This window comes from Carassius carassius, chromosome 27, assembly GCF_963082965.1.
Source record: "Carassius carassius chromosome 27, fCarCar2.1, whole genome shotgun sequence".
In the NCBI taxonomy this organism is placed as follows: Eukaryota; Metazoa; Chordata; class Actinopteri; order Cypriniformes; family Cyprinidae; genus Carassius; species Carassius carassius.
The window spans coordinates 30,541,060-30,553,903 of NC_081781.1; the positions used below are offsets into that span (position 1 = coordinate 30,541,060).

General features: G+C 41.1%; 1 protein-coding gene across 15 annotated transcripts in view; it reads left to right on the top strand.

Moving 5' to 3' along the window:
• Nucleotides 1–12,844, top strand: part of LOC132107147 (band 4.1-like protein 2) — a 50,695-nt gene that overhangs the window by 8,049 nt on the left and 29,802 nt on the right. For all 15 annotated transcript variants that reach the window (XR_009424233.1, XM_059513367.1, XM_059513368.1 and 12 more), the window contains 8 exons: nt 729–833; nt 1,661–1,703; nt 3,445–3,520; nt 3,595–3,813; nt 4,784–4,871; nt 7,621–7,773; nt 7,860–7,957; nt 9,323–9,495. Coding sequence is in view for 14 of the 15 variants with exons in the window: in XM_059513367.1 (XP_059369350.1) it covers nt 729–833; nt 1,661–1,703; nt 3,445–3,520; nt 3,595–3,813; nt 4,784–4,871; nt 7,621–7,773; nt 7,860–7,957; nt 9,323–9,495 (955 nt within the window). In the remaining variant the exon portion in view is untranslated. The remainder of the gene's footprint in view (nt 1–728; nt 834–1,660; nt 1,704–3,444; nt 3,521–3,594; nt 3,814–4,783; nt 4,872–7,620; nt 7,774–7,859; nt 7,958–9,322; nt 9,496–12,844) is intronic.

Sequence of the window (12,844 nt, forward strand, 5' to 3'; positions counted from 1 at the left end):
TCTTTCTCTCTTGAAATGCACAAATGGTTTCAGATCACATGGCGTCTGCTCTGTAAGTGTTGCAGGGTTAACACAGGAATGGTACCTGCACTATGAAGGCAGTGTTGCATCATCACTGAAGTTTATAAATTGCATTTCTTTTAATTCTTGCCAGTGTTTAACCATTCGGCGCTCGTGCTCTCTCCGTGAGACTGAGCGCTCATGCACACACACCCGGTTCACATTACTCCGATTGCAGTGCATATCTGGTGCATACTCTTTGTTAATGGATTAGCGCATGTGCAGAGATCCTGTCCTCTGCATGTGCTGAATTAAAGTGACAGCGCATTGTTTGCAGTAAATATGAACATGGATTGACACGCAAATATAGTAATTAGGTCATTCTTCATTTGTGGTGACAAGTGGTGTCCCTCTACTCTACAACGGTTGAAATAAATCATTAAATGATTGCATGTTGGTATTCTGTAAGGTAAACACTATTTGTGCACAGTTAATAGTTACATTTTTGTTTTAATTCATGCATATTTAATTGAGTTTGAGAGATTGCATTTGTAACAAATTAAGCATGTTCCCTCCTTACCTCAGAGAGGTATCATGGAATGGAATTGCAACATTATAACATTTTTAACACAAAGTTGTTATATAGTAAATATAGATTTTATTTAAAGTACTGTTATATGAAGTTGTTTTAAAAAAGACCATATCTCTCTTTTTCGCTGTGTCTCTAGAAACGGGCGAAAGGCCAGTACCTGTTTTTTCAAGTCTGCGAGCACCTGAATCTGCTGGAGAAGGACTACTTCGGCCTGAGCTTTAAAGACAACGCTGAGCAGAGGGTGAGTTCAGAAAGGTTATGTGTTCATCAGAGCAGTCTGCGTGACTCGTGCTCTGTATCAGAATGATGTTTAGTGAAGAACAGTGTCAGGTGTAAATGGTTATTAAGATCTCAGTGTCACTGGCTCTCCTCCAGAGCAAACTCTGATCCTGCTGCGCTCAGATCACTCACATCAGTCTGTTATCGCTGTTGGTGATAAACATGTGGATGTTTACTTTAGAGGTGCATCCTGGGATTGGCCAGGCATGTTGTTTTTCTCATTCTGAGAGCTTCAGTTCAGCTGATTGAGCCAGTAATCAAGGACAGATGTCTGAGTCACTTTAGTAGCACCCTATCAAATATGTTCTTTATTCTCTTATTTCTTTTATTTTTACCCCTAATTCTGTGGTTAAATTCAGTTTTAATATTTAGAAATGGTGTTTAATCAATTAAATTAATCAAACCTATTTAATAAAGCAACTTTACATTTATTAATTTATTAACATTTTAATAAGAAATTGTTGCATGTTTTTGTTTTATAAAAAGTTTGAAAAAGTAATAGTATGTGTAGACTATAGAACATTTAAATACAATACAAAATAAGAGTATTGGTAACACCACATCATGGAAATGATAGTCTACTTTAGCACGTAGGGAATTACCACACTATAATAGACTAATGCAGACAGCAAAGAAGTGTAAGTGAGAAAAGTGTGTTGAAGTGCAGTCAGAATGCATCTGAATCCAGAGTCAAGTTGAGGTGAATGTGAATGCAGCGAGACAGCGATGTGTTTGAGGACTGTGCTGTGTTCAGTGTCTGAACGACTCTTCTGTGTTTGTGTGTTGCAGTGCTGGCTGGACATCACCAAGGAAATCAAGCGTCAGATCCGCAGTACGTGCTGTCTCTGTCTCTGTCTCTGTCTCTGTCTCTTCACGTGCTGGTCTGGGTGGGTTGGAGTCGCTGACAGTACCACAGACTCTGGCTCTGCTGCTGGAAGAGCTGTTATTATCAGAGAGCAGACTCTCACTCACACACACACACACACACACACATGACAACCATCAACACTACTCGCTTTATTTAGAAGCCCAAACGGTTCTGCAGCTTGTGATATAAATCAGTGAGATCTTTCTAACAGTGCAGCAGAATCAGACATAAACTGATGTGAATATGAGTCTGTGCTCTGTATCTGTAAATGATCCGCACATACAACACAGTGACTGAGAGCTGAAGAAATCAAGGCTCCTCAGAAGATGTGAGATGTTCTGGAGGCTTGTGAAGATCATTCCTCCGCTGAGTAACAGTGAAAGTAAAGCTTCTGGAAACCAACGCTCCTCAAAAGATCCTGAGGATCAGATTTGAGACTCTGAAACATGATTGATGGAGAATCAAGTAAAGCTGAGCTGCTTCAGTCCAGGAAGAGTTCATCTGGAGAAATTACTGACCTTTTTTCTGACCTTTACTTGATCACAATCAGACAAGATCTGACACCAGAAGCAGCAGCTGAAGGTAAAACTCTGAACTATCAGCAGATCTACAGAGTAAACGTCTGCTTTCATGGCACTGGACTGCAGTGAATGAGTGTGTGCTGAACACTTCCATTGTTTGACATGCAGTCAGCTGCTGTATATGTGACACACACACACACAGGTGAATCAGACGTCTTATCTGCTGTTGTGACTCAGTCTCTGCGTCTGTAGAGCGTCTGGAGGAGAGCTGAAAGTAGAAAAACAGGACAGACTGAGAGAGAGCGAAAGGAAACACACAAGAGCAGCTCTCCTTCAGGACACGTCTATAAAAAAAAGCAGCTGTGTCCTCGTTTCGAGTCTCGCACTGAAAGAATGAGTTTGTAACTTTGTTGCACAGCACACACACACACACACACACACACACAAATACCAACGAACAAGACCCAGTGCAATTCATGAACATGTACATGTCACTAAACTGAAACAAATCCTTTTCAACCGGTGTCTGCAGAGTTACGAATTGTTAATCTGCTTTTTTTTTTATTCAAATAGAGACATATTTGTGAATACAAATGTTATAGTTTGTATTAAAGTATCATCATTTGTGCATGTAGCGATTTTAAAATGTGTGGATCAGGTGACGCACGTGCATTCATTCACATCTCATCTGAGTCAATTCTATTTGATTCATTTGAATTTTGAGACTTTCCTTCCACCTTTTTATCCTTGAGCAATCCACGTGAGGTGAAATGTTGTGAAGTGTGAAAATGAAGTCTCAATCCAAATGAACCGAACAAGATCGACTCGAACTAGACGTCAATTAAAGCACGTGTGTCACCTGATCCACTTATGCACGGATTCCTGAACAATTTATGATATATTAATGCAGAACAGAACATTTTCATTCTGAATGACTGTACTGTACACAATGCATCTCTGTGACACCCAGATGTCCAAAACAGACCCTCACACCTCTGTAATAAACATGATGTTTTTTATCCCGTCTGAATCGATAGAAGAAAAATGCAGACGTAAAGTGATAAGAATCCAAACTCAATCGTAGTTTAGAAGACTAGTCCCGTGTGAACAGGGCTTAAATCATCATGATATATGTAGATACTGGCCCTTGTTTAATCAGCTTTCTCTGGTGTGTTTCTCATCAGACTCTCAGTGGCAGTTCACGTTCAGTGTGAAGTTTTACCCTCCGGACCCGTCTCAGCTGACGGAGGACATCACGAGGTACAGGAGCGTGTCTCCTCTGCTCTGAAAGACTGCAGGTGTGTGTCTCACGGTTTGTCTCCTGCTCTCTGCAGGTATCTGCTGTGTCTCCAGCTGAGGCAGGACATCGCCTCGGGCCGGCTGCCCTGCTCCTTCGTCACACACGCTCTGCTGGGCTCCTACACCCTGCAGGCGGAGCTCGGGGACCACGACCCAGACGAGCATCGGCTGGACTACATCTCAGACTTCCTGTTCGCCCCCAACCAGACCAAGGAGCTGGAGGAGAAGGTGGTGGAGCTGCACAAGTCCCACAGGTCTCAACAAGTCTAATGCCATCAAGTCTTGTAGTATTACAAAACTTTTCACTCTCATTTCAAGAGGTATTACATTTAGGGACAGAAAACAGGAATCACGATAGAGCTTAATGTGATGATTCAAGTCCAAAAAAATAAAATAAATGTGAGCGCTGCGTGTTCACAGTCACATCGTGGCACTGTTTCAGCAGTTTGCATCCAGTGAATAATGCACAGTTGTGTCAGGTGTTTGTATCGATCTTCTGTCTATCAGGGTTTACTTCATGATGTTGTAATGTGTTTGAATGAGCTGGGAGACACACACAGACATTTCAAAATAAAGGTCCTGTATATTTCAGGCTGGTTTAGTATTAAACGTCTTGCATTATGGATTTTCTTAATGAACCTTATGTTTTTAGTCACAGAATAGATCTGGCATGTACCTTGTCATAGGTAGAAAATACTAAGAACATTATTTCACGTTTGTAAAGATGTAGATTTCACTAGTATCTGCAACATTATCAGCTTATTCCCTTTTTTAAACATACTCAGTATAATATTTTGATATATTAGAACACCATTTTCAATACATTGAATTGATGAATCTTGTAGTTACCCTGTTTTTTGTGTAACAGGAGAATATTTGCGGTTTAATTAAAGAAAAGTTTTTTGTTTGAGTGCTCTGTAGGGACAGTATTAATCTAAGCAGGTCTCTTGCAGCTTGTGCGTTTTAAATGTAGAGTAATAACTGGGAGCGGATAGACCATGACATCACTAGTGTCTTCAGGACAGCAGGAATCCTCTTCCACACATGTGGTCCTGGAGTCATGAGATGCAGCGAGTACAGCGCTTGTGTCTGTTTGATTGGCTCACTAGAGATCTTGTGATTTCAGAGCTCCTCATCAGACTCCGGTCCTCACTGTGATCAAAGGATCATCAGAGCTGACGTGTCCTGATAACACCTGTCTCATATCTCCTCCTGTTCTTTCAGGGGAATGACTCCAGCCCAGGCAGACGCACAGTTTCTGGAAAATGCCAAGAAGCTCTCCATGTACGGTGTCGACCTGCATCACGCCAAGGTAGATCATCTCCAGACTGTCTCCTATTTTCATCAGCCCGTTGCTGGTTTTGGTTACTAGCAGTCCACATAAAGCACACATTTGGAAAGATCTTATTTGAGCAGCATTAGGGTTAGATGTGTGATCTGCTGAGCTGTAGACCCCACGGGAGCAGCTTCAGCTGAACAAACACTCAGAGAGTCTCCAGCTCTTTCCCAGTCTCTAGTCCAAACTGTGTCTCCGTCTCTCTGAACTGAAGCTGAAGCTGGCCATGATATCAAATACGTAAAACCATAAACTTGAGTGAAAACACAAAATGTGAAAATAACTGAAACAAAACATTTATTTAATTTTATTTCAGCTTTTTCCATTTAGTTTAACTTGATATACTAAAATAACTGAAACAGCGTAGTTCTGATTTAAAAAATTGCTCACATTTCCAGCACATAAATGTGATCAAGAAAATAACACAATATAAAACACATCTAGATGTTGCTCAACATTGAGTCTACACATGAATTATTTCGTATTTTTCTGGGTGTGTTGAGGTGGTTTTGTCTCCATGAGGCTCGTCTGCTCTCCCCCGAGGGTCAGAGGTCACTGGAGTCCTGTGGCTTTGAGCACTTCCTGAAGCGCTGATGTGTGAGAGAGCAGCTGGAGCTGTGCTGGTGTTAAAAGCCTCTCGTGGCGACTGATAGTCTGAGTTCAATCTGTTATCAGTGCTATTGATTCCTCTCAGAGCTGTACGGTTAACACAGACGGATCAATAATCAGTGCTCCACCGCCCAAACGCCCCCGCAATCAAGATCCATTTAGGACGTTACATAAACACATTCAGATAAGTGCTGGTGTGGCGGCATGATGTATGCTAGTTATAATAGTGTTAAGACACTGAGAGAGTTTGAGTTTGGAGTGATTTATAGTTATTGTGTGTAACGGCTGGTGTCAGTTTCTTCTGTGAACCTTTTGGGACCTGCTTTACTTCCAGTGAACTGAAAAACAAATCAACAAATCAATAGGAGTCTAAGGTGTGCGTGTGTGTGTTCATTCATTCAAGTTTATTTGTATAGCGCTGTTTACAATACAAATCGTTACAAAGCAACTTACAATTACAAATTACATTTCTACAATATTTACTAATAGCTTATAAGTGGTGACTGTCAGTTTGTGCGCGTATGACAGGATTTTTAGAAAAATGAATACAAGACGTAGTCAGCCAGACGTTGAACATTATTTATTTTATTAATAATTAATAATTATTATATGATGCAGTCACACTTGTAGCAATAATTGTTAGTTCTGTTGTTGAATCAGGGTTAGTATCATCTGAGGGTCAGCATCATCTCTTCTCAGGTGTTCTTGATCCAGACTGGAGCTTTTGTAAATCCTAGTTACCACAGGATGTAAATCACAGCAGAAACAGAGAAACAAATACAGACATCATTAGCATAGCTACTGATCCAACAAAGTAAAATTACCATATTTTCCACTTTTTTTCATAGTTTGGCTGGTCCTGCGACTTATAGTCAGGTGCGACTCATTTATCAAAATTAATTTGACATGAACCAAGAGAAATGAACCGAGAGAAATGAACCAAGAGAAAACATTACCGTCTCCAGCCGCGAGAGGGCGCTCTATGCTGCTCTGTGCTCCTGTAGTCTACACTGAAAACATAGAGCGCCCTCTCGTGGCTGTAGACGGTAATGTTTTCTCTTGGTTCTTGGTACTAAATAAATGCGACTTATTGTCCAGTGCGACTTATATGTTTTTTTTTTCTCATCATGACATATTTTTGGACTGATGCGATTATACTCAGGTGTGACTTATAGTCCGAAAAATACAGTAATTAGTTTAACCCAAGCTAAAGAATAAAAATGCGCATTTGATCAGATGCAACTACAGTCACAATTTAAGAGATACATTATTCAACCACCTAGAAGTGCATTACAATAGTCCAGTCTAGAGGTCATGAATGCATGAACTAGCTTTTCTGCATCAGAAACAGGTAACATGTTTCGTAGCTTGGCAATGTTTCTAAGATGGAAGAATGCAGTTTTTGTAACATGGGAAATATGATTTTCAAAAGACAAATTGCTGTCTAATATAACACCCAGATTTCTGACTGTAGAAGAAGTAACAGTACATCCGTCTAGTTGCAGATTGTAATCTACAAGATTCTGTGGACTGTTTTTTGGTCCAATAATTAATATCTCTGTCTTATCCGAATTTAATAGGAGAAAATTATTTGTCATCCAATCTTTTACATTTTTAACACACTCTGTTAGCTTAGATAATTGAGAAGTTTCATCTGGTCTCGTTGAGATATATAGTTGAGTATCATCAGCATAACAGTGGAAGCTAATTCCGTATTTTCTAATAATATTACCAAGGGGCAACATGTATATTGAAAATAGAAGAGGACCTAGGACGGATCCTTGTGACACTCCATATTTTACTGATGATAAATGAGATGACTCTCCATTTAAGTAAACAAAATGGTTGCGATTGGACAGATAGGATCTAAACCATCTTAGAGCCTGCCCTTAAATATGTGTGTGTGGCCTGCCCTTCTGTATGTGTGTGTGGGAGATCTCAGATCTGTCTCAGAGATCTGCGAGTGGCTGCCTTTATTTTTCTAGTAGTTATTGAGATTCATTGAGTTTTTACTGATCTCCTCCTGACTTTAAGAACAGATGTGTGAGCAGATCACATCCTGAAGGTGGATGTGAGTGTCTTTCAGTTAAAGACTGCTTGTCCTCTCTTTTCCCAGGACTCTGAGGGAGTGGATATCATGCTGGGAGTGTGTGCAAACGGTTTGCTGATCTATAAGGATCGTCTGCGGATAAACCGCTTTGCTTGGCCCAAAATCCTCAAGATCTCTTACAAACGCAGTAACTTCTACATCAAGATCCGGCCGGGAGAGGTACGACTGAGCAAAACACGTGTCAGGCTGATGGCAATCACTGTCAGTAAAACTGAGAACATGATTTATGTGTGTGTGTGTGTCAGGCCGAGCAGTTCGAGAGCACCGTCGGCTTCAAGCTGCCCAACCACCGGGCTGCCAAAAGAGTTTGGAAAGTGTGCGTCGAGCACCACACCTTCTTCAGGTAAACATATTAGCAACACAACAGAGGTTCTGGTGAGCTGAGAGGCTTTAGGTGACTGCAGCCTTACAAGACCTGAATCCATCCTGGAGGATGAGCTGTGTGTGTGTGTTAGAGCTGCACGGTTAATCCTTAAAAGACTGCGATCTTGATTCAAACACACATGCAATCCCATTTTTAAATGACAACGATTCGCCTGTGTATTAAACCTTTGAAAAATCATCCAGGAACATACAAACTGTACTGCTGCTGACACCGAGAGCAGACACATTATTTTGTTTAGTTCAGAATCATGGGAGAATCTCTATTTGGGAAAAAAAAATTTGTGATTCTCAATTTACCCAAAGCATGCATCTTGTGCGCGTGTGTGTGTGTGTGTGTAGGTGTGTGATGGAGCGTGAAGGTGGCTGGGCATGAACAGGTTGTCATCTTCTCTTATGTCATGTGTGTGGTCAGTGTAGCGTGTTTGAAGCGCACACGCAGTGAGGTGTGTATGTGTGTGTCTCCGGAGAGCTGCGTGACACACTTTAGTTAACCTCACATGACTTCAGATGCACTGCTGCTCTCTTTTGTGTCCTGTCATATTTTATATTCAGTTCTGTTTAGTGATTTTTTTTTTTTTTCAACTGAATGCAGTTAAATTTTTCATTTAGCCAAAAATCTAATATTTAAATTCCAACATACATTAAAATTGATAAACTGATATTGTCAACCAACAAAAGCATCACACAGCTGTGTTCTCCTGGTGTAGTGTATCTATAGTGTGCATGACTCTGACACTGTCACAACGCAACATCAGAGAAAGACTAATTCAATGCAGTGCTTCTGTTAATAATTTCATTAAGGGGTTTTTTTTTTTAATTATCATCTGTTTTACCCAAAGTTTTTGGTTGCAGTTAATACTACGAGTTTGTTGAATGCTTAAATCTCATTGGTTGACGGATGTTCCAAGGTGTGCAATTATTCATATCACTTTGCCAAATGATTTGTCATTTCCAAGGTCCTTACAGCCTAAAACAGCAAAAGAACCAAAATTCCACAATGACACAGAGCAAGAAAATAAATATAGTAAACAAGATAAAACAAATTATTTCCCTGTTTTTGCCATAAAATTAGGTTTTATTATGCACAGAAAGCACATACTCATTCTCTCGCTCTCTCTCTCCCACTCAAACACACACACATACAGTACTGACACTCACTCTCACACACACACACACACACACACACACACACACACACACACGCATGAGTAAAATAGTTACTACATGTCATTTCTCACTAGGGAGTTAACAATGGCACTGTTCTTGAAGCAGATAATCTAACAGTTTCGCTATTGAGCGCTTCTGTCTGTCTCTCGGTCCACAGGCTGGTTTCTCCTGAGCACCCCACCAAGACCAAGTTCCTGACCCTGGGCTCTAAGTTCCGCTACAGCGGGAGAACACAGGCACAGACACGACAGGCCAGCTCCCTCATCGACCGGCCCGCGCCCAACTTCCAGCGCACCTCCAGCAAACGCCTCTCTCGCAGTCTTGATGGAGGTACAGCAGCACATCTGCTCTGTCTGTGTGTCACAGGAACACTGCAAGTATGAGTTCTGCATTACTAAATGAAACGGCTCTATATGACATCCCTGATCATCGGTTGAGTCAGGCTGATCAGAACAACCTTCACATGAAATCCACTTCTTCTTGACACGTGCCATTTAATTGGAATTGGAAGTATGGGCTGGGAAATACAGCTAAAATTGTATCTCTCTACTTTTCCCAAATCTTGATGAGCTAAAATACCTTTAAAATTTAAAAAGGTGAATTTATTTATTTTTGTGTTTGTGTTTGTGTTTGTGAGAGAGAGAGACCAGAAGTCTTTATCTGCTCCCAAACTCTCTGGTCTCCAGTCAGCTTCGGTACTTAGAAAGGCACTGAGGCGCAGCGCCTGTTTTTTTCTTCTTCAATACAACATGCCCAAATCTCCTCAGAGGAGCAGAACACAAGCGTGACGGGCGGCTGATGTTGCAGCAGCAGGCGTGACGCAGCGTGTTTGTCACTGAACTCTTCCCCCAGGCCATGGGAGCTTCTAGGTTATGAACTCTTTATCTGCAGGAAATCTCCCAGCGGTGGATGAGGCCGTTCGGCTGAGGTGTGTGTGTGTGTGTGTGTGTGTGTGTGTGTGTGTGTGTGTGTGTGAACTGGTTTAATCTACATTATAAAGGTCCATATGTCCTTACTAGGATGGTAAACCTGAAATCGGCTGCAGCAGTGCTCATGAAGACATACTAATAAACACTAAATGATACACACATAAAAATGCAGATAGGTTTCTGAGAGTTAAACACCAGCTTCACTGTCATTTCGCTTTTCTTAAAGATATAAAAACTGCTTAGTTCAGTTGGACAAAGGATGCTTGAACTGTAAACTGAGGCGTCTGCTCCAGACGTAAAGCATGATAAATGAGTCGAGCGGAGCAGTGAGTAAATCAGCGCTCACGTGAACGGCTTCAGCGTTCTGTATGCTTTTTACTTGCCTCTCTTTGTCTTGTTTTTTCTCTGTATGAATGAACCGAGGTTTGTTTATCTCCGTCGCTGCTGTACTCAGCTCTTGATGTGTTTTCAGCTGAGCGGTGATCTTGTGTTGTGTTGTTGTGTTCATGAATGGATGTAGCCACATTGTCCTGACTCTCTGCTGTAGACAGACACAGGAAATGAGGGACATCTGTTTCCTGTCTGTGGAGCGAGCAGGAGAGATGAGGGTTTAATAGGCAGAGCAGAATGAAGCACAGAAAGCTGCTGTATGAGTTCATAATAAACTCTGCTGATCAGGGTCAGAGCAGAGCCACACTCCACAAACACAGCACTGCATACTAGGGGTGTAACGGTAATCATAGTTATTTATTTATATTTTTCATTATATTTTATTATATGATAGTAGTTTGAGACTGAGAGTATTTTATTTAGTGGAGAACTTTGCAGCAGTATTTTATTTCTTATTCTTTTTTTATTTTATATATATTTTATTAAAAAGTATTTTAAAAAAAGTTTATAGTAATGAACAACCTGCAGTTTAATGTTTCCATTTCTTTCCCTTACTGTACCGAAAATGAACCGAACCGTGACTTTAAAACCGAGGTACGTACCGAACCGTGATTTTTGCGTACCACTACACCCCTACTGCATACACATATTAAACACATGCAACTGATGGAGTGAAGTGTTGAACAGAAATATGAGCTTTACTTTTTGACCTGTAAACCCTCTTGCCCTTGCGGCAGTAGAACTAATTTAGCATGTTGTACTTCAGGAGTCATGAAATGCAGTTTCAGATTTTTATATTACATTTATCCAGGTTAGTTTGCAGAATTTTCCCACCAAAAAGATCCAATATATGAAAAAAATATATATTTCCATCCTCATTTTCGCTCTATGGGGAAAAAAACTAAATTTTAAGGGGTGTGTCCTCTTGCAGAAACAATGCTGTGATTGGCTAACTTTTCTTCAGACTGTGGCCACGCCCCCATTTACATTGTGTTCTGAGACTGGAGATGGCAAGCGCTGTGATAGAGCCATATCTGCTTGAGTCTGTTTTCAGTGTGGGAATTGCGTTTGCTTGCTTCATTTCCAGTATATCGTTTTTGAAGTACTCTTATTACTGTTATCACAAAAGATGCTGCAGCTTAAGTAGGTCTGGGAAATTACATTGTGTCTCATTCATTTGCCAAAGGTTAAACATTTGTTTTGTGCTCGGTGTTTTAATAGCATTAAATGCTGTTTTGAAGTCTATTACAAACACACTTTCAAATTCTAAATAAATGCGCTGACCTGCATTTTCTCTGAGCACTGCTGTATCTCTCAGTAAAGATATTGTGAAAAACACCCACGTTGAATGATCCGCAAAAGAAAACTTTATCAATATCAAGTCACTCATGCTCGTCATTAATATAAGCCATGCATTTCTAGTGCTCGGATCTTTATAAAAGCAGTTTTCTTTTCCCACTGACAGAACAGTGTCTGAGTTTGACCGTCTAGTGATTGATGGTTGAGAATAGACGATGATCACATGTATTAAGAAGAAAATGTGACGTCACCATCCTCTTGATTTCAAATCCAGATGTTTAAGAAAACAATTCATTTTTGAAAGAGTTAGTTCAGAGTTTTGAGCTAGCTTGCAGCATGTTTTTACTATAGAGTCACCTCTTATGTGTGTTAACATCAAGAACATTTTGGTTCTCCATTTCATGGTCCTTTAAAACTGGGGGAAGAGTGAATTATTTTCTGCTGATCCTCATCACGCAGCACACGCTGTGGCACTTTAGTGTTATGAGCTCAAAACATTCCTTTAAGAAGTGGTTTGGTCAACATTGAGAGCGATCCGGCTTCAGATAGCTTCAGCGCTGCTCAGTTTTCACCTCGTGTAGAGGGCAGTGTGTTAACGCTCTCAGTACTGGATCTGTTCCTACTGTGAGCACACATCAGCGTCACATGACGGACACTCAATAATCCGTCAGAACACATCATCCCTGTGAGCGTGCTCTGCAGCGATTCATGCACAGCCGGTATGAACGCTGATGAAAGCTTCTGAGAATCTGCCTTCCCAGCTCCTCTCCATTAATATGACCCTGTTTTCCCTCCTGCTGGGAATCCAGTCCCTGCCGTGGTGTTTTAATAATGTTGAGTCCCCCTGGTGGCTGCATGAGGAACTGCAGGTGGCCCAGTTCTGCAGCGTCTCAGAGCTGTCACAGAGTGACATGATGAAACGGACGTCCCAGCAGCGCAGCCTACATTAGCCTACTTCCACACCGCCAGGAAAAGTGCGCTCACATGTTCCTCCGTAGCATCTGATCCATTATTCACAGGCTGCTAATGGAGAGCGGCGGAGCTGCTGTGAATCTCACAGG